General features: G+C 36.7%; 3 protein-coding genes across 7 annotated transcripts in view; 2 read left to right on the top strand and 1 right to left on the bottom strand.

The window, feature by feature from the left end:
- The first annotated feature begins 171 nt into the window (after positions 1–171).
- Positions 172–1,058, top strand: LOC124155456 (transmembrane protein 186). Its single transcript, XM_046529284.1, has 2 exons — positions 172–348; positions 437–1,058. Exon 2 carries the CDS (start codon positions 445–447, stop codon positions 1,018–1,020), a length of 576 nt encoding a protein of 191 aa, XP_046385240.1. The 5' UTR covers positions 172–348; positions 437–444; the 3' UTR covers positions 1,021–1,058.
- Positions 1,035–7,386, bottom strand: LOC124155448 (28S ribosomal protein S7, mitochondrial). Its single transcript, XM_046529270.1, has 6 exons — positions 7,238–7,386; positions 6,988–7,164; positions 4,504–4,567; positions 2,930–3,094; positions 2,704–2,841; positions 1,035–1,163 (listed from the first exon to the last, which is right to left on the bottom strand). The coding sequence occupies exons 1-6, from the start codon at positions 7,288–7,290 to the stop codon at positions 1,083–1,085; spliced, it is 678 nt and encodes a 225-aa protein (XP_046385226.1). The 5' UTR covers positions 7,291–7,386; the 3' UTR covers positions 1,035–1,082.
- A 236-nt stretch (positions 7,387–7,622) lies between these two features.
- Positions 7,623–21,309, top strand: part of LOC124155423 (dual specificity mitogen-activated protein kinase kinase 4) — a 32,938-nt gene continuing 19,251 nt past the window's right edge. Inside the window, exons 1-4 of one of the 5 annotated variants that reach the window (XM_046529234.1) lie at positions 7,623–8,092; positions 11,908–11,985; positions 12,113–12,212; positions 18,910–19,032. In XM_046529234.1, coding sequence (XP_046385190.1) covers positions 8,050–8,092; positions 11,908–11,985; positions 12,113–12,212; positions 18,910–19,032 — 344 coding nt within the window. In that variant the 5' untranslated portion in view covers positions 7,623–8,049. Of the gene's footprint in view, positions 8,093–11,901; positions 11,986–12,112; positions 12,213–18,909; positions 19,033–21,309 lie in introns of all 5 variants that reach the window. The other 4 variants (XM_046529241.1, XM_046529223.1, XM_046529250.1 and 1 more) reach the window with 4 other exon arrangements.

Here is a 21,309-nt window from a genome sequence, read left to right as displayed (position 1 = left end):
GAAATAATCTCGGTGAATTCATGAAGATATATTTCGAATTCGTCGTCTTATGGGCCCATAATCGATCATTATCTGGGTTATCCTTTTCTGCCAATTTAAATGGTTCCCGCAGTTGCGATCGTCATTTGCCCCTGGAATTCAGGCAATTTTGTGATACTTAACAGGGGTGTTCTCGCTTCATGCCGCGATGCCGCATTGTGTTCATGAACAGCGGCTGTACCACTATTTCTTTGCTCGGAAAATCTTACCATCGGTATGAATCTCATTCTTTTGGAATTGTGCTCGTGAATTGGGCGTCTCATTTAAACATTTTTTCGCATTCTTCTCAGATGTGGAAGTGTTAGTTCAGTAAGTAGTATTCCTTTCAATTATCTTACGGGATAATTTTCGTCGGCTTCTTGCCACTTTATCATGAGCAATATATTTCCATTTGCAGCGGATGTAATGTTACGTGCGATTCTTCCGTGTCGATCCCTTGGAAGGCATTCTACCTTCTTAAGATGTCTACCAAGATATGTGGCGTCAGACCAGCCAAAGTTGAGTTCGAAAGATGAGTTCAAGTCCGTGGTGTACAGATTGCCCCACATTCGATACGCCAGCCTCATTAATCGTATTAAGTTTTTTCAGACTGCTGTTGCTGCTGCCAGTGTATCGATAAGCTTTGCACTCTACGGGTCGGGGTTGGTTGATTACCCTGCATTGTATGGTATCTCGTACTTGATGCTTGCATTGAATTTGCCATTTTACACCCTAGGGATCCCGTGCACGAATTTGGTTGGAAGTGTGTATCTTTCAGATGACCGGGAAAAGGTCAAAGTGGCGTATCTTACCTTTTGGGGAAGAAGGAGGGATGTGTTGATTTCTACAGACGACATTGTTCCTCTTTCAGAAATCTCTGGAAATCCATCACAGATATACTTCGTAATCGAACGATACTCACAGCCTTCTAAGCTGAAGTTGAGCCTTAAACATGGCAAGGTTGAAAATGCTGAGTTGTTTAAAGTAGTATTTGGAAGTTAATGAAAATACGTGTGTAATAAATTATTGATTTATTCTAATTAATGAAAAAATTTCTACATTATTTAGCTCCATCTATAATGTGCATATGCTCGATTGGCTTCACATTGCCTGTGCAAATCCTGTTTCTTCTTGACGACCTTACCCTGAAAAGATAATTCAAATTTTAGAGACACCAGAATACAGCAATGAAAAGTGCCATACTATATCCCCAGTCATGAAATATCAGTGAAAGTTCCACTCTTATTCAAGGTGATCCACAGTGAAAAATGGCACCATAATTTCCAGGCAAGCCCACCTGAGTCATCCCATTATGATAGAAGGGTTTGGTGACAAGTAGGGAATGAGATCCCCAAGTCAGAGAAGGAGAGACACATGAAGTGTAGGCATCAGCTAAGAAAAGCTATTTTTTAAGTCCATTGGTGATTCACTTTCAATTGATGCCATTGTATCAGAGGTAAGGGTGTACACAGGGGAATAGCCAGGACAATACGTTGTAGGGGGCATGACCCAAGGGGTCCGAGAGGAGTAACCCCTCTTTTGAAAAAATGTGAAAATTTTCGTACCTAGAAATCACATTCTATGCTATTTTGGCACTTGAAATTACACAATTGATGGGTTGATGGGAAGCTGTTTTTTCTAAAACATATTGGTGGAGTAGAATGAATTTGTTGTACAGGTTAATATTTTTCTACTGAAATTACTTGTCTGGGGAGGGGCATGAGCCCCCCTCCATCCTCACCCTCCCCCCAGCTATGCTACTGGGTGTACATTATAAAAGAGAGGCAACAATTGGCCCAGTGCATGATACTATGGTTACCTGCCTCCCTCTTTCTCACATGGGTTAACTCGTATGTAGGAACTATGCACAAAAGTAAGGCTTTGACATTATTTTAGTTAAATAATAATCAAAAAAATCCATGATAATATATCATTACCAAATGCTCTCCCTTAATACGTATCCATATTTCCTGAAATAGTAGGCATTATATTAATTATGCCTAATGCGTAAATTTATTGTAACATTTACATTTCGGTTCTGATAACAGCAGGATCACCAATTCATCTTGAAACCATGGGTTCAAGATATTTGTCCAAGTGATTGAAAATGGCCATGGACATGCATAGAATTTTATGTGATAATGTGTCATGCAAACAAAATGTGAGGAAAATAAGATGGATAACACAAGAAGATAATAGAAAAGGAACATAGGTTATTACAAACTGCATATCAACCTTGAATTTGTTTCCTTTTAGCACTTCCGTTACCACGAGAAAACCTGAAACAGCAAGTGTGTTAAGGCTAGAAGAAATAACTGACCCCCTCACCGTGGGAAATCAGATGAGCCAGAATCTTAAATAAAATATACCAAGATGATTCTGCCATTTATTCCAATTCCATCCACTTCAATCTTGGCTCCACCATATTGGCCAAGTGATATAAAAAAAAAATATGAACGGCACCTTGGTATCTTACCAATGAAGTAGAAAGTGAAAGGCTATATTTTATTGAGTAAATAATGAGGGGAAAAAATGGACATAGGCAAATGGTGCATGTCCATTTTCTCACTGAAAATGTAATGGGACTGGAACCATATCTCTGATTAAATAGAATGGTTAAAAAATAAAACAGGCTCACGATTTATTGTCCTAAGCTTTGCAGAATTCCCTTCAGTAAAACTGTACCTTGTTTTCTGATGCATCTATTAACTCCCATGCCATTTTTTCTGGGAAATGAATAGTGCGCTCCTTTTCCTTGCCAGCCAGCACCAACCACTTAAAAGCCAAAAATTCTGACCTCTTTGCGGATATGGGCACAGGAACCTTCAATCAAAATGGTACTCATGTTATAGAATGGCTGCAAATGGACATGCACTTGAGGAAATTGGTAATTAATGGAAAATGATACAACCTGATACACGACGCCACCTCGCTTAATAGGGGACAGTTGTAGGAGTGGTTTACAGTTTTCTACAGCTTTTTCCAAAATAACAACTGGATTGGTTTCTATTGATAGTTTATCTCCTTCAGGACCATTAATTTTCTGCAACTGAATTCGCTTCATATTTTCGTAGGTCTACAAAAAATTTAGGAAACAACAGAAGAAAATTTTTATGCATCAGCTCTAAATTCATTGATACAAATTTGAAAATAGACATTTTTTGCAGCTGGAAGTTTTAATCATCCAAATTACAAAGAAAATGCATTAATATTTTATAAGATAAAGATATATGATTAGGTGCATGAGATATGCATTTAGAACTAGCAATTTATTTAATCATAAGTAAATATCTATTAAGTAAAACTAATGCCTATCCATTACTTCATGTATTTCATCATCAGTGTACTGCATCAATATGAACTACGTTAAACTACTTCATTATAGAAAAAATGAGTATGCACTATAAGTTCTAAAAAAATACAACCCCATTCCACTACAATCCCTACTTACTTCTTTCTAAATAAACAGCATGAGACCTTTCAACTCTCCCCAATGATGTCATTCCTCCATGAATTAAGATTCCGCCATGAAGTAAGGTTTTTCTTTTAGAGGAACAACTAAGTACCTGCTCATTATTCCCACACTCCAAGGATAGGCATTATATTTAATAACTAGCCACTAATGTGCATTAATTTTTGCATGCAGTGTTAAACCTATCCAAATAGGGTAGTTTCCTTCATCAAAGAAAACGAAAGTCATTGATTTCGATTCGTTACCCATCATTACTGTATTCATAATATACAAATTATTTCGTTTTAGAAATACCGGTTTAGACGAATGGCAATGGTCCATTTTTATCCTCATTTGAAAAGGGCCAAATTGGCGCCCATGCGATGCCACTCCACGTGACGTCACAGGGACCTAGTTTCTATACGAGAAGATAGGAGTTATACGTCGTCTGAGGTTACCAATGCATGCATGAGGCGCAGAGCTCAGGGAAACATGTCTTAATAATCACTTATTAAAACTAGCTAAGGCCGGAAAGTTTTCTTCATTTGATAAGGTATTAATAATCCTTATTTAAGCCAAGCGCTACCAGCCAGCAGGGTACTCGGCTACCCGCTAGCAGCCTGCGTCGTATCAGCGCTCAACTCGCCTCAAGGTCACCCCACAAGGCGGCAGCGGGAACCAGAAATACGTCACACGGAGAGATTTCCCGACATTCATACTTACGCGTCGCGTTTTCGCGCGCTAGGAAATTTTCACTTTTCATTTAATCGCGAAAAATAGATATCGTCATTTAAAAATCTAAAAGCGTGGAATACGTACTCCAGGAGTAATAATCTTTCGATTTAGGCAATAAAAAAATAATAGGAAACCACCCTATTGCATCCAGCTGTTTTTAAAACTTAATAAATATCATATATCTTGCCCAATATCCACAAAAAAATTTAACGTAATATTTCATTTAATGATTAGCAAAAAATACTTCAGGATAATCAGGAAATTCTATTGAGAGATGTCCACAACAGCCTATTTCGCACCTTTTCGATGAGGTCACGGGCAAGATCCTTTTTTCCTTTCCTCAAAACATAATTAATCAGTTTCCTGCAAGGAGGAAAAAAATCACAGAGTGAACTGTAGTTTGACATCTAAAAAATAACAAAATGAAAATAGAAGAAATGATAGAATTGCAGAAGGTTAAAAATGGAAAATCAGTCGATGTTTAGGATACACCATCTTATTTTGGTAGATGAGAAATGGGTATAGTCGATCATGTACAACTCGTCAAATCTTTTGACTATTGGGATTTTTGGCCAGAGAAGGCTGACACATCAGTTGATTGGAAATGTAAAGGTTCAGCTTCACTAATTTTAATGTTCTGACTGAATGTATTGTGGTCACTGCACTCTAATACTTCTTAGAATGCCATTGAACCACAATTGCATATCACACGGTGATAATATTTAGGACATAAACAGGAGCAATCTATGATGCTACAAAATATTTGATTATTTGAGATGGGACATCATAGTCTGTCTCACTGTTAATAACTCTTACTTTGGAATATCATGACATATACATTGTGACTCATACATACCAGTTTCATAACTTCTAATTATTTCTTTCAATTTAACAACCATTTTGTGCCTTTTGGCTAAGGAAAATATTAACTACTAAATTCAAACAAATATTATGATTTTATTCCTTTTCCAGGATAAATAATTCTAAAAAAAGTATCATAAAGCACCTCAATAAATAATGTATACACAGTATAAAGGTGTCGGCTATTTTTGTTGATATGATTACCTTCTGCCAAGAAAGGCACTTGAACCACTTTCCAAGCACTCTTTCAACCCTTCAAATCAGTTCCTCTTCCTGGTGGTTAGGCTATTCCTTATGTGTTCTGTACCATAACTCAGGTAATTTTAAATGATGTAGAGACTTAAATAGACTAATCAGAGGTATTGTTTTGTGGGTTAATAGTGTGGACTGTGCCTTTGAACAAATTGTTCTCAAAAGAGTATGAACTTCAATAAAATTGTTGTTCATACATATGTGAGTTGAAATGAGATTCCATGGTATCACATCTTAATGTGTAAGGTAAAAACATAGATTTTTACATCGCTTCCTAGTGGAAATCATAAGGTTTAATGATTTTTGTATAATCCTAGATGACAGTCGATTGAGATCCAATGTGGGTCCCATTTAGAAGTACATATTTCGAGTTGCAGTGGAGCTTTACGGCAGCTGATGTGAGACCCACAAGGCATACGAGAGGATCCCTGGTGGAAATTAGAAGGACACAGGATTTTGGTGAAACCCATGTGGGTGTAATGCGATACCCTCATGGGATCAATGTGGACTCTACAAAGAAATTTTGCATCTTTCATAAGATTTTGTGGATCTATTATTATATTCATCTGAATTCCACCAATTTTCTATGCGGCCCTAGATTAAATTCCACCTACTTGCTCTATCTCGCTGGAAATAAGTATCCAAGTGCTTACAAGGATGTAGGAGTTCAAAACTCCATTTTTTTCTTCATTGGGTGAAGTCTAAAGTTATGCCCCTTGATCATCTCTGATCGCCACGGGCCAACGATATAGTGTAAGATTATGACTAGGTCTCTTTGACAGCATCTGTAAAGCCACAGAGACGATGGAAGGAATTTATTACGACCAAAAAATGCCGTAAGGCCAGTTTACACGGTACATTAATCCGTGTGAGTTAATGCCTAAATGTATGAAGTGAAAATACATCAAGTAAACACCTGCCTTGTACGAACGCATGAACAGAAAATAGAACCTGTTCTAATTTGGTTCATGCATTCATACATGCTCCAGTCCATTACAATCGTACATGCAATCAGACTTTAGCTACTACGTGTTACGGTTTCATGTAAACAGGCCATAATGATTTATGATAGGGAACACACAATAACAAACACAACTAAGGCTATACAGAAAAATAACATTTTGCTACCTTGTAATGACAAGTTTTCGAAATAAGAACTGCAAGAACATTATTAAAAGGCGTTAGAGGAATTGTGTCCAAGGCTTTAGTACATATATTATCTGAGTCCAGGGAATTAAACTGTACTGAATACGACACAAGTTTAGTTCTCGGGACCATTAAGCGAGAGTAGAACCTCTTTATGTCACGACGTGGGTGGCTGATTGCATGCAGTTTATGGCAAGCGTGGCCAAGTCTCGGAGGATTGCGCACTGCATTCGTGAATGTGAAGTCAATACGCTTGGCACTGCTGAAACTACTACGAAGTAGGATTCCAAATGTAATTGAAAATGTTACGCAAGGGAGGGTGAAGATTAAAAGAGACTGAAGAAGACAATAAAAACGGTTGAAATGAACCTGAAAGGAAATAACTGGGGAATAATATATCGTATACATCAGCGTTTCTGCACTGGACGCAACAGAAGTCATTAAACATTATTGGTATAGAATAGGTAAGGACGAGCACAATATTATGGTAGTATTGAAACTAAGATACCTGTTACTAATCTTACCGCGTTAAGGTATCGTGGTAGACAGAAGAAGTGTGCTCATTTTTTGCCGCTTTAATAGGCACATGTTTCAACTTGTCTGCTTCTCCAGATTCAGTTAATTCTTCAAGATCATGCTTTTTATACACCGGATCAACGAAATATGGAGCGTAGTTGCTATAACATGCGTTCTTGAAGTTGCTGTAAAAAATTAGCAGAGTAAAATAATTTTCACCATAATCGCTCATTTAATCTAAAGATAGGTATTACTAACTTCTGCAATTTAAGCAAGACTGAACAAATTCCGGTTTGACTTCTACACAACATTTCCACTCTGTTTTCTGTAAACACTTCACCGCCAATCGGATTTACGAGCACCAGACGGCAGACAATTGATCAGCGCCGAGCGAATGTGTTGTGTTGCATATTACCACTCTTGTAATGACTATGTTTCGTCGTTTCGTCCATCAGAGGTGACGGATTACAGATTTTCTTCGTTTATTCAAATTTTGTTTAAACTTATGACATATTTTTCTCATAAAGCGTAGTTTTCAATCGTATATCACATAAGCACAGCTCCATAGTAGTTACTTGATATTACATTTTTTGTCACTGAAGCCAGTTTCCGCAGAAGCCCGGAAATAATTCATTCCGTAAAAATTAAGCATTTTTACTACGCACACTCTGGCAATATGCAATTTATAATGTCTATTCACTCTAACTATCGATTATTTTGTGAGATCAGTGGAGAGATTTTATAGCCATGCTGAAATTAAATACAGTGAACATTGTGACGGAATCTTGTAGGTTGGTATAATTTGAGGTCCTATTTGCTATTGTTTCATTGTGGGCCAGTTTCACTCAGTATTCAATGCGACATCTATTCATAAACCGAATTTTGTTATTGCCTGGAAGTGCGACAAGTGCAATTTATGGTGACGAAACCTGGATGTAGTACGCGTGTTGGATTCTAGCAAACCAGACTGCAGTTTTACATAGCTGAATGGAGACATTCTTATGAAGGATTTGGCGTCTTCGGAAATGAAATCTGTGACTTAAAAAAGGATAAAATCTAAAAAAATCAAAATGGCGGAATACCAAGGAGGCTCCAATAACCAACATAATCAACGTACGTAGTGCAAATTTTCATTTTTTATGCACGTCCTGTATAAACCATGACACTAACATAGATTTTTTTGAAATCTTATTGCGTTGTCGTTAACTTGTTTGGCGTACGTCCTTATTTTCTCCTAGTATAATGGCAATGTTGTGAGATTATGTGCCACAATGCGGCAACGAAGGTAGTGATGTATTTACTTGCTGCAAAGAAAAGATTTTCATGCGTTGCTAACATGCCAGCTGGGATACAGTCTTACTGTTATGTTTATTATCAATTTCTTCTCGGAAAAAAGTATATTGCGAAAGCACAGATAGCTAAACGATTTAGTAATGGAAGTTAGATTTTATCTCGTTATTCTAAATTCATGTGGCTTCGTTGATCATGTTGACGTATGCTGTTTTTATTTAGTCCCGTGTTAAAATTTTTATCTTAGCTTGTTTGCTTCTCATTCCATCTCTGTTGTTCATTATTCCATAAAACATGTTAATATCTTCGTCTCTATGTCTTCAAGATGCAGTTCACCCTAGATTTTACCCATCATTTTTCATGGCTTTATTCACAATGGTCAGGCGAGAATCACTACTCAGAAAGTAAATTATTTTATTCTAAATAATTTCGGGCACTGTGACGACGTAGGTGTACATGATTGCCATTGTTATTATCTTCATACGTCTGCTATGCACACATGAGATACATTATGCGTCTATTTTGACTGCTTTGTCGTATTTAATCCTCTGCATTTTGATACATTTATTATCCATCAAATTAATTACCATCCAAAATGGAAGAACTGACCGTATTCGGTTAAAAATGTTCAATGTCACGAAGGATTGTTTCCTAACCAAGTTTTCGCTTTATTGCCATATCCTGGGGTTTGAATGACTTTTTTTTGTAAACATATGCCCCTGTGAGGAGGAAAAAATATCGACGTCCTCCTAAAGAGTTTAAAAGAGGGATTCATAAATATTTTTTAAAATCTAATGTGGAAAAGGAACGGTTAAGGTGTATTTTAAAGTAAAAATTCTTCATTTATTGAGTATTTCAAATCATTAATATGTCGCTATGTGCGTGAGTAAGATAAGATATGTTGGTAGATTGCTGATGTTTTATTGGCACAAGAATAACATAAGCTCGGGACAGTGTTGACTGGAAAGTAATACACCAAATTGACTTCACTCTAATGATATCTCTAATGGAATCACCTGAAAACAGCATTCGTATGAGATTTGGATGAATTAATCAAGATTTTCGTTCTAGAATTCACGAAGCTATATCTATAGCTAGCCATTCTTTTTATAGATAAATTAAAGTGTTTATCACAACCCTTAATGGAATTCTTTAAATGTGCTATTTTAATTTTGTTATTACATAGTTGTTTGTATATTAAGTGAGGTTTTGTATATAACAAATGTTTATTCTAAAAAAAATAGTGTCTGAAATTTATTTAATTAAAGAGAGTAGTGTTGTCAGTGAATTGCTGTGTCGGAATGTTATGTTTGAGTCGGAGGGGTTTTGGATGATTCAAATAACTTGTACAAAGGGGAAAAAGATAAAGGTTTGTAAGATGCTCCCTGCTTCATCAGTCTCATAAGTTTACTGAGTAATACTGATAAAAAACTACTGATAAAAAACTACTGATAAAAAACTACTGGTGGAAAGGGAGTGGTGTATCCTGTAAAGGGATGAGAAATGTGTATGGCGTTTTCATGAATCTCCAGAATTTGTTTATTAGTAATTTGTAGTCTTAAAATGTTAATTAATTGAGCAAACTCTTAGATTAGAACTCTTAAGAAATTTCTCATGGAGGCTTATTTTGAGCAAAAGCTGACAATGTCACGTTTTATCATGTACTCTTCTTTAGCTATACAATTCATGTTGAAAATTGATTTAAAAATGAACTATGTACTTCATTTGAAAGGAGTTGCTGTGGGAATACATGATGAACTGCAAAAAAAAACCGAATAGCAAAAGCTGGCTGGATGCTTAGGGTAAAATGATGCATATAAGGTTCATGCAAATGGGAGAAAGGATCATTGAAGGAATTCTGTTCTAAGGTGCATCTGCTCAATTGTAAATGATCAGGAATCCACATTTTTTAGATACAATCTATAAATACCGTGGAGAAAAATTTATTTATTAGTGGGCTATACACCGTGGAAAGAGAAAAAGAAAAGGATTGAAGGAATTTTGTAAATGGAGATATCATTCAATTGTTAGAAAGAAAGACAGAAACTGATTTATTTTTGGCAAGTTGATGGAACATACTTCAGGAACAATGTCTGATCTAGAGTCTATGAGAAACTGAGAGGAAAATATGGGAACCAAGTGTTTGCAGCGCAACCTGCACAAGAAAATCGGTGGCATGATTTCCTCATGCATAAGAATAAGTTTTAATCATTTAAGTTATTCATTAAGACGTGAAGTGGGTTCAAGGTATGAGTCGGTGGCACGCAATACTTATTTTTCTACCATACGAAATACTCTGTACTTAGTGGGTACTGAGAAAACGAAATTCCGAAATTTTTTGGAAATACCTATAAGCAGCCTGTGATAAACCTAAGTGGAATGTATCACATGTGTGAAGTGATTGCATTATTGAGGGAAAAGTATTTGCTGTGATCTGGATTCGAACTTACAATCAGATTCACCAATCTTGTAACTTAAAAGTTCATCTTAATATAGCCACTTAGAAATCGTCTTCCCCTGTGGATTGATTTGAGTGTGGCTTTAAAGTTCATGGTAGTATGCATATGATGCCAGATATTGAATGCCACCAGGAATACCTAATTGTGTCTACCTTAAATTGTTTTTTTTTTGCAGTGCTATACTGAGGGGTCAAGGTTTTTAAGCAAGTAAAAAAAAATGAAATGATTTTTAATTGCCTCTTAGCTAATCCCTCATCAGTCAGGGGTTTTGTAGGCATCCTTAGGATTTGCTTGATCGCTGTGAAAAAAATTATGACTGTAAGATAAAAATATAGAATGTAAATTAAAGAATTCTACTAATTACATGTGAATTTACTTGTAACCTTGTGTACTTAGCCAGTCACTGCTCTGGGAACAGATCCCAACCTCTCAGTGATCTATCATGTGTAGAGAAGCTCCTTGCTCTACACATGTCCTTGCATTATGCAGTTGGTAGTAGGGTGGTTTCCTATTATTTTTTTATTGCCTAAATCGAAAGAATACTATTACTCCTGGAGTACGCATTTCACGCATTTAGATTTTTAAATGACGATATGTATTTTTCGCGATTAAATGAAAAGTGAAAATTTTGCGATGCAGGCTGCTAGCAGGTAGCGCTTGGCTTAAATAAGGATTATTAATACCTTGTCAAACGAAGGAAACTTTCTGACCATAGGCAGTTTTAATAGGTGATTATTAAGACATGTTTCCCTGAGCTCTGTGCCTCTTGCATGCATTGGTAATCTCAGACGATGTAAAACTCCTATCTATTCGTATAGAAACTAGGTCCCTGTGACGTCACGTGGGGAGGAATCGCATGGATGCCAATCTGGCCTTTTTCAAATGAGGTTAAAATGGACCATTGCCATTCATCTAAACTGGGATTTCTAAAACCAAATAATTTGTATATCATGAATACACTAATGGTGGGTAACGAATCGCAATCAATGCCTTTCATTTTCTTTGATGAAGGAAACTACCCTTTATTGCAAACTTAGACTTACTCATTTGTCAATTTTATTTTTCATAGCAGTTGTTGTTTGAAATCATATTGTGCCTTATCAAGTCTTGTAAAATGGTATGTATGTATCTGAAATTTATTGACCTCTTATCTAAATGTGAATTTCTCCTCAGTAACAGGTGGTAGCCGACACAGTCCATTCCAGGACATGGACTTTAGTTATGACAACGATGACTTTCAGGGAAATGATAAATCAGGTAATAAGTTGCATCTGATTGAATGCTTAAGTATTCATCTTTTTAATCCTTGGTGAAAGTATTAATAATTAAGAAGGGGAAGTGTCCTATAATGAAATATTTTATCTGAATGAAACATTTATTCTAGTTGATAGGAGAAGGCTTAAACTGTCCTTTTCTCCATCTTCATCAAAGACGACTCCTCCCAGCAATTCATCCTTCAGCTCTGGCAGCTTTCCGACTCACTTGTAAGTGTTATGCAGTTACCATTTAAAATTAAAGTTGCTTATTTGTTAATTGTGCCCAGTATTTTTGTGACAGTTCATATCCTTATAAATCAGTATGTTTTATTGCCCATTTTGCGGTAGAATGTGTTACCTTCTCAAATTTATAGTTGAATCTTCAAATGCATTTCATATTGCTGATGAAACAATAGCTTTTTGAAAAATAATTGTGGAAAAGGGATTTTCGGATTTTCCTTCATTTTAGCATCCAATGCCCATTTGGTTTTAAATCGAGGCTCACATCTTTCCTGCCTGTGAACTAAGGAAAAGTGTAGAATTGAACAAATAGTGTTATCTATTTAATCCATTTTTATAAATGTGATTCCTTGTTTGATGAGAGGTCATTTAAGAATACGTACAAGGAGCCAACTTATAGATTGAAGTTGCGGTTTCCAGTGGTGAAAATATATATTTTTTTTACTGTGGATATAAAGTGGAAAAAACTCTTTTTCTCTCATACTACTGGTTTATGTGAAAATAAACTCCTATAATATATTGCTCCGTAGTCCATTATGAACATGGGTATATTTACTGTTCTAAGAGGTATCTTGACTGAGTTGGGTAAGGCACCAGTTCGACTGACCCAGAGCAGAATGTTTTGTTCTGCAGTAGTTGAAAATGATGAAAAACTTTGTGCAAGAGTAAGAATGGGAATAATTTCTTTTTGCAGCCCTCATTATAATTCTGCTTTAATGTAAGTCATCGAATGATGTTCTGCTTTGTGATGTCTATTGTATTTTTAGTTCTTGTTCTTACCAAGGAATTTTTTTCCTCTTAAAATTTGTTTACCAAGAGGTAATATATATATGGTCATAATGATTTTAATCCAAAGTACATGTATTCGTCACAACAATGACTGGATTTTTTAAATATCAGCCTGTGTGTTGGATTTAAAATCAACCAAATTAGTATTGTAGTATTCTAAGCTTTGCCCTAAAACAAACCTTAAGCAGGAGTAAAATATTTTCCTGTTTTATAAATCCATGGATACTTTTTGGAAATGGCAGTCTCTGATTGACTACACGACCTAATTGGTTCCATTAATAATGGTCGTTGATCTAAATATTTTACTTGTTGGAGGCTAACTGAGCTGTTGATCAAAAATGAGCCTCTCATTGAGTCATTTTCTTAGTAATAGTATACTCTATCATTATACTAAGTATGTGAAAAGGGAAGGCACATTTTAAAATTCATATAATAGAAATTATTTGTTTTCTTGTCCCATTGAACTTTTATTCAGTCCATTCAGAACATTTGTCCAGTAAGGAGTCAGGTTGAATAGATTGGTGGCTTAATCAACTCAATCAAGGCACTCCGCTTGTTGTTTTTACTTTGGGAAATAATTGCAATGAATGGCATTAGCATTTTTCTGTGTACTTGTAAAAGTGCTAAGGAGAACCATTTTATAAATTCCCTCCTGAGAATCAGATCTGCCTTACTGAAGCCCTTAACATCATACACACATAAATGTACTACGTAAACAATAGCCATAGTCTCATGATTATTTTTATATTTTATAGCAAAACTTATAAAAGTGTCATCAATTATGTGTGATTTATGAAGTTTATACCAATTTTATAAATTTCTTTTTAGTCTTTTACATGTAGCTCAAGTATTACCAGGTCCATTTGTACCAATGCTTGATTTCTGGAGTATAAGCATTTTAGACCATTAGTTTTATAATTTGATATTTATTGTGGCATTTATGGAATATGTTCTCAGTGTGCATCTGTATGGCCTATTGGTGTCCTTTTAATAGTTTTTAAATTACCCTTACAGTAATTCTGTGCACTCTTAGAAAATTTTTGGGCATTAGTATCACTTAAATGCATTTCTTGCATGATTCCTTTTTATTGAATGTATTCATAAGCTTTTTATGCTGGCAAAATTAATGTCATCACTGTGCAAATTAGTTTTATTTGCTTGCTAAAAGGAGGTGGTATGAGTAGTTCTTAGCCTAATCAAAAATTGGCCCTGATTAAACTAGAAATATGTTTCGATGGTCATCATTAATATGTTGAGGAGTACAGTTGGATTTCAAAGTGTGTGCATTCCAATGATTAGATGTGAGGAGAAACGAATGCAATTTAGCTGAGTCCAGTATCGTACACTATTGAATTTTTATATGTTCAAACAGTGCATATTTTACATTTTTTGCCATCAGGCCTAAAACTTTGAGATACCTTTGTATGATACATATTAATTGGTAACTGTTATATTGCAAGCTGTTTTTTTACATTATTGGTAATTGAATTTAGAGTCATTTGTGATTTTTTGTAATCAATGTATGCCTTTGGTTGCTAGGTGTAACCATTATGTTTGTCAGTGTCTTTTGTGCTTACATTTCAGTATCAATGCTGTTTCCATATTCATACACTAATGTAAGTTGAAATATTTCTCTCCACTATTACGTATGCGTGCCTAAATTTGAAGTGGGGATTAACAATCTACACCCCTCCTGGGAACCAATTTTCCCCGCCCTTTACCCAAACTCGTGTGGAACACATCAGTCCCTCATCACCTGTCTCACTCCACTCATCATATTTCCTTCCTCCACCACCTCTTTACGTCTGCCATTCCTGTGACATTAGTCAAGGAAAATGCATCTTCTGTGAGGGATGTCTCACTGCTCTCCGCCCATTGCAAAGAGCTGCTCACTCCGTGCAGCTCCCCAGGAGTTTTTATTTTTTTTGTAGGGTGGGGAAGAGTGCTTATAAGGAGGAGCCTTACATTCACATTTTAAGTTTGCAGCTGATATTACCAGCAATTTTTTATAGTGAGATGGCTGGCATGTTTACCCAGAAGAAAATTATAATTCATTGGTCCACGCTTTTGGTGCTCAACGAAACTAATTCCCCTTGTTGTGTGAATAAGGCTTGAAAACTGTTGTGCCTCGTGGAGTCTGCTGCTAGAAATAAATGTGGGATGTTTTGTATGAGCAGGAAGGGAGTGTGACGGCGTGGAGGATGGCAGGCATGACTTCTGACCTTAAGGGCCTTGGGTTCAAATCCTGGGTGATGCCTTCGGAAAACCCAATTATAAATCCTCATGGCACAAGTAGACGGACGCACACTGAACATGCGAATTTCATACACCTTTTGAATGAGTCCTTGTTGAGCTCTGCCCTCACCTATCCAAACGAACGTACAAATTTAAGTATAGCGGGACTAGCCACAGTGATAACTTTATGAAAGTCACCCGCAATGCACAAATCGTGCGAAAATCCCCTGAGAAAAAAATCAGTCACCTTTTCCGGTATAGTCCTCAAATTTCCACTGGAAAGAATTATGCCTTGGTAGCTTCACTGGCTTAAGCACTTGACAGGAAATCGGGGAATCTGGGTTCATGTCCAAGTCAAGATGAATGATTTTTTCCTCTGTGAATTCTGTTCAACAACAACCTTCATGTTGGAGCTCTGAGTCAGTGATAGGAAATGTATTTGGTATATAATGTGAGTTTTTAGGGGCAAATTGGATAGAAATTTATGATTTTTTCATGATGCTGTGTGTTTTAAGTCTGCTTCCTTTCTTTCAGTTCATGATGCAGTTAAAATGTGAGCATTGTGTTTGACTTGACAATCTCGTGTTGCATCCATCCTCAAAAGGATCGTTTACCAAATTTTTTATCATTGCATCCAAGAGAGTTGCAATGATCAAAATGAATTTTTTCCATAGTTTTATTCCTCTGAGGGGGGTTATGAATTAGGGACATTGAACAACTTATTGTTAGTTGAACATTGAAAAAAAATGTTTGATCTTTGCAATTCTTTTGGATTGGGTGGTAAAATAAATTGGTGAATGCGGTCATTGTGGATGAGGGCTTGACCACTGTATGCTGCGATGTAACGTCCAGTCAAAAAGAATGCCCACATTTGAACTGAAAGATGGTAAGTAGGCTACATTCATACACACATTTATGGAGTAATGAGGAATTTCTATTCAGTGCCAGCCAGGATGCCAGTGGTGATGGAAAGTATTCAGCATGTGTTGTATCTGATCTCACACATGTCCTTGGGTACTTGTAAGCATCCTTGGACTTCCATAAGTTCATGTAATGTGTGATTTAGGCATGAGATTATTACTTGTGGTGATTTCTTTATTTGCTATAATCACCTGAAGAGGCAACACTTTTCAGAGTTTTCACAATATGAAGACTTGAACCGAAACTTATTTTAAGTGCATCATATTTCGTGTCTAGTTATTGCAGTTAACTTTTTTGAGTTGTTAGTTGTCGTAATAAAATATTGTGGTCTGACTTTGGTAGTATTTCAGAAATCTTTGGATTTGTAAATATATGTTCCAGGTACCACATTCTGGTGAAAATTGCATGGTTGTTTTGTATGGTCACTTATTATTACTATTACTGAATGATAATTTTTCCATTCCTTAAAATACACTAATCTGCATGTAGTTACCATATTTGGTATTTTCAGTCATTTGAGTTCTTGTTAGTTGGGAACATGTCTATGTCGGAAAAATGACGTGATAAACTTGCGAGTGAGTGCATCCTTTTCTTTTTTCTGTCAGAGTTTCAATCTGTTCAAGATGTATTTTTTCCTGGGGGAGGGGTGCTCTGCACTGCTCAGGCTGATTTTTAAGTGTTAGTGCAGTGAAAATTAAATTGTGCGTGTCAGCTCACTGCAGAAATGCCTCTGAACTTGAACGTTCATATTAGAGCGATGTTACTCTTTATTATTGGAAATTTCAATTATTTGTTGGGGAGGAAATTTTTCGTGAGTGTTGCCATTTTGTTTTATGCAACAAAAGCTCTCTGTATGCTGACTGAGGTATATTTTGCTAAAAATTATATTGCTGACCAAATATTTCTGTTGGTGAAATATGCCATCTTTCCATTACTTTCCTGCTAACTTTATTTGTGTGTTCTAGTAATTTCATCATGTCATTGACTTGATGTTGGTATTCATCAAGTGTTTTGTTCACAAAAGGACACAATGAACTCCATCTTCCCAGCAAGTTTCCTATCATAATATTTAATTATTTCTGTTGAACTCCCACTCAGAATTAGTTACCTTTGTGAATATTTTGACAATGAGCGTTTTGCGCTCTAATTATACCCTCGGGAATAATTTTAAGAGTATAATAACCAAAAGTTGATAATTTACATCTCACCAATGTTGACCAATTTCTGTGTTATTATGAGATTATTTTATTAATTTACCTGCATCTTATTTCACAATATGGTAGACTGGGTGGTAGTATCTTGGTATGTAGCCATAAGGTTTGCAGTTCAAAGCTTGAGCAAAGAAGTTAGTTTTTTTAGGAATAGGAGAAATAGAAAATTGGCTAATTCCGCATGGTATTTTATTGTGACCGACGTTGGTTTCATTACTGCATAACATTATCAAGGTGAGGAGTTGCAGGTAAATAGACCAGTATACATATATATATATAAAAAAAAAGGAGGATGGCTTGGAAAATTTCCGGGTGCTGTTGTTTAGGGGGATGTTGGGGTTGGGCTTGGTGCTTGGTTAGTAGTCACTGTGGGTGGAGTTGCTCATTCAACCCTCCATCCACCCCACCCACCTGACGCCTAACCAAGCACCAAGCCCAAATCCTACCCACCATAACAAACAGCACCTGGAAATGTCCCAACCCATCCTCTCTTTTTTTTTCTAAATATACTGGTCGATTTACCTTAACTCCTCACCTTGATGGTGTTATGCATAAATGAAATCATGGTCGGTCACAATAAAATACCATGTGGAAATAGCCTAGTTTTTATTTCTTCTATTCCTATGATAAAGGATTTCCTCAAAGCTACGCCCGCTAAAATTTTGTTTTATTTATTTTTCTATGAATTTTTTAAACTGAAAGTTAGAAATAGTGTTTTTCTCTCCATATCACAGACTCTCTCTATATATCGTTTTCTATCTGTTATATCCATTGTGGAATTTTTGTTGTCAAGGTTGTGCAAATGATTTAGGATTTTTTTTATGCTGCTCAAGGGAAGAATAATATATAGAGGAATACATAGGGTATTTTTTTGTCATTTCTGATGTTCATTCAGCCATTATCATATGGATGTGATATTTTGTTGAATTGGCACTTCGTCATTATATGTAATCGAGGGCTCGGTTTTACCCGTGCATTCTGTCAAGTGCTCGTAGAACATTAGTTTTCAATGTTAGAAGAAAACACTCCCTATTCTTGCATCTAACCTGCTGCGTAATTTGTCAAGGAATTGCTTAGACATAAAACAGTCATAAGAAGCTGTTGTTTCTCTTTGCTGATATTCTATTTGCTCCTTCTATTCTCTTAGCTGCTGTTTCTATTTGCACTGTGAGAATTGAAGTTGGTTCAGCCTGTGCAGTGTAGAGCTCCTTGTAGAGCAGGCATTAGCCCTGTGATGATATGATAAGAATCTGGTTTCATTTTTGATCAACTATACATATTTTGAAGTGCATTCAAACTTTTAGATAACAGGGTAGCATTAAAATCAAATTCTAATTTTCTCCCATATTTTCTCGTTTTGGCTTTTAATGATTATGAAATTATTTTTAAGGATTTAAGTGTGAATATTGTTTGAAAGGTTTTCTTTCAAAGAAGTTAATTTCTACATGTCTAAAGCTGATTGAATTTGAGTATTATTTGAATTCAGTGTCAGCTTTTGAGCCAAGCATGCCTTTCTCTTCCTGGAAAAGGTGCAAGACTGCGCAAGCCGCTAACTCCTCTCGGGAAGACATTATTAATTCGAGTATGGTTAGGTCTAGACCTGGACTCCCTCGTGCTAGGTCAGCTCAAGAATCCACCCCTGAGAAGTCCCGGTCAGTGGTTACCATGTTTTTAATATCTTAAACCAGTGTAAAATTGTTTTCTATGCCATTTCCTTCTGTTTTTTCCTTATGTTTTAGCCTGTTGGTTTAACTTTATATCATACTAGTTTCCTTCCTAATCCTAATGAAATCTCCTGAGATCAATTTTAAAAATTATCACGATTGTTCTCTTATAAATATTTCCTGAATGAATTCTACAAAGAAGGGGTAATACAAGGAAATCTGGTGCATCATGTCATGAACCAATGAGTTTTTTTTGTCATCATGGCCTTTTTAGTAGTGATTTGTGATTATTTACGACCTAACCATTTACGTATCGGTTAATTAAGTGATTTATGAAATGCTAAGGATAATTGAATCTTAATGTCTTTGATTAATGAACTCCTACTTAACCAAGTGAGCTACCATATAAACGCATGTAAGAGATACACCTTTTTTCCCAGAAATTGCAACCAAGAATGGGGGTTGAGTCAGTCATCTGAAACCCCAAGGTCATCAACAAGTGGCAGGCAGGGGATTTTCTCCTGTAGTGACATATTTTTTGCGTTTCTTATCTCATAGCATTGTGCTGTCGTGTTGGTATCTCAGAGTTAAAAATGGAAAAGATCGCGCGGGGGTTTTTGCTCTGGAGAGCACGCTAAATTCACTGCTACAAGTGGGCATACCGCGGCATTTGTACTGTGTATAGTAATTGCTTATTAGAGAAGCGCATAGTGTTGAAGGACAATATCTAGTTAATAGTCAACATTTGTCTTGCTGAGTAATTTCCATTAGGTAATGGCAGTTAGAAGAAATCGAAAATGCTTGCAAGTGAAGAGCGCCAAAGGAGAGGTAGAGGAAAGGAGGGCGCTCCCTCCATCTTTCAAGCAACATGGCTGCGAGCAAATGGACAAGGGACAAACACAGCTGATCTTGCATGTGACGTTGTTGCCTTCAAAGCGAAGGGGCGAAGGCACAGCAATGTGATATATGCATTTTGCCTCGCCTGAAATTTTCTGTTGGTCTCGTCTTGTTTGAATGCGCTCATGCTAAGCTTGTTACCTCCGAAATTGTGCTCTTTAGACTATGTTAAATATTATTAGCCTTATTATAATTATAAAGCTTGTGTCAATCAATTTGAGCTTAAAAAACTTAAATGTTGTCAGATATGCGTCACGTTCGGTCTCATTCTTTTTTGAACCTCGTGCATGTCATACAATTGCTGAAAGCTATCGAGATATCTTCAGGCTCAGTAGGTCACTCACCTGGCATTTGGCCTTCAGAAACTGGGAGAATGGAAGCTGGTAGACCAAAAAAAGTCAGTCACTGAGATGGGGTAAGGATGAAACACGTTTCCATTGTTCCCATGCAACTTGATATTTTCCTAGGAAAAAAACCTTAGAGGCATGGGCTGATGGAGGGCTAAGGGTGGTTTTGTGAAATCCACGCCGTGGTTATTGAGATTCCCCTGATGGTTGTTCAATCCCTTAGGAAGATTCACCCTATCTGCCTATCATGTTTTGCCTGAAAAATTTCCACAGTTCTAATGCAATAACCTTTTAAACAAAATCGTTGGTGAGTAGGACAAGCATTGCAGTGCAACTGCATATGCAAAGCGAGGATCGGAACTCTTTCTACTTCCTCTTATGGGACGGGCTCAGGGGAGCCCTTCGAAGGATACAACACACTGGGGCCGGGAACAAAGCCAGTGGCTTATACGCCCCATCACCCGGGGAGGGGGAGGAGATGAAGGAAAAAGGAAAGAGGCGCCGCCGCGATAGGAGCCCGACTACGCCTCTGGGATGAGGAAAGGGTTGGAAGGGATGGGACGGGGAAAAACACCTTAACGCTATAGAAGCGAGAAGGGCCCAACTAAATAGCGAAACCGGGCGAAGCCATTACGGTTCCAGCGATTTTAGAGGATTATTCTGTGAGGAAGAAAAATCCAACGATCAAATCGCTAGATGTTATTCGTGGACATTTGGAACCGAGGTATCCCATTCGACCATCGCTAGAAAGCATCATAAGGTTATGACAAGTGTATACCTACTCATCTCTGAGTGCCATGCATATCGTGTGAATTTAACTGAAAAATGCCACGTTAGTATTGAAAGAGGAAATTTTGATAACTGTGGAAAGTCCAGGCATACATCTGCAACACAGCGAGATAGGATAAAAAAATGCTGAAAAAATTTTTTTCTTTAGCTCCGATGCTCAAAATATTGGTGATTCTCTTACAGGGGTACATCTCTTACACACGTTATGGTATACTATTACTCTATATGGTAT

This window comes from Ischnura elegans, chromosome 1 (genome assembly GCF_921293095.1).
Source record: "Ischnura elegans chromosome 1, ioIscEleg1.1, whole genome shotgun sequence".
In the NCBI taxonomy this organism is placed as follows: domain Eukaryota; kingdom Metazoa; phylum Arthropoda; class Insecta; order Odonata; family Coenagrionidae; genus Ischnura; species Ischnura elegans.
The sequence above is the reverse complement of the archived record's forward strand: the minus strand, read 5'-3'. Positions and strand labels throughout refer to the sequence as shown.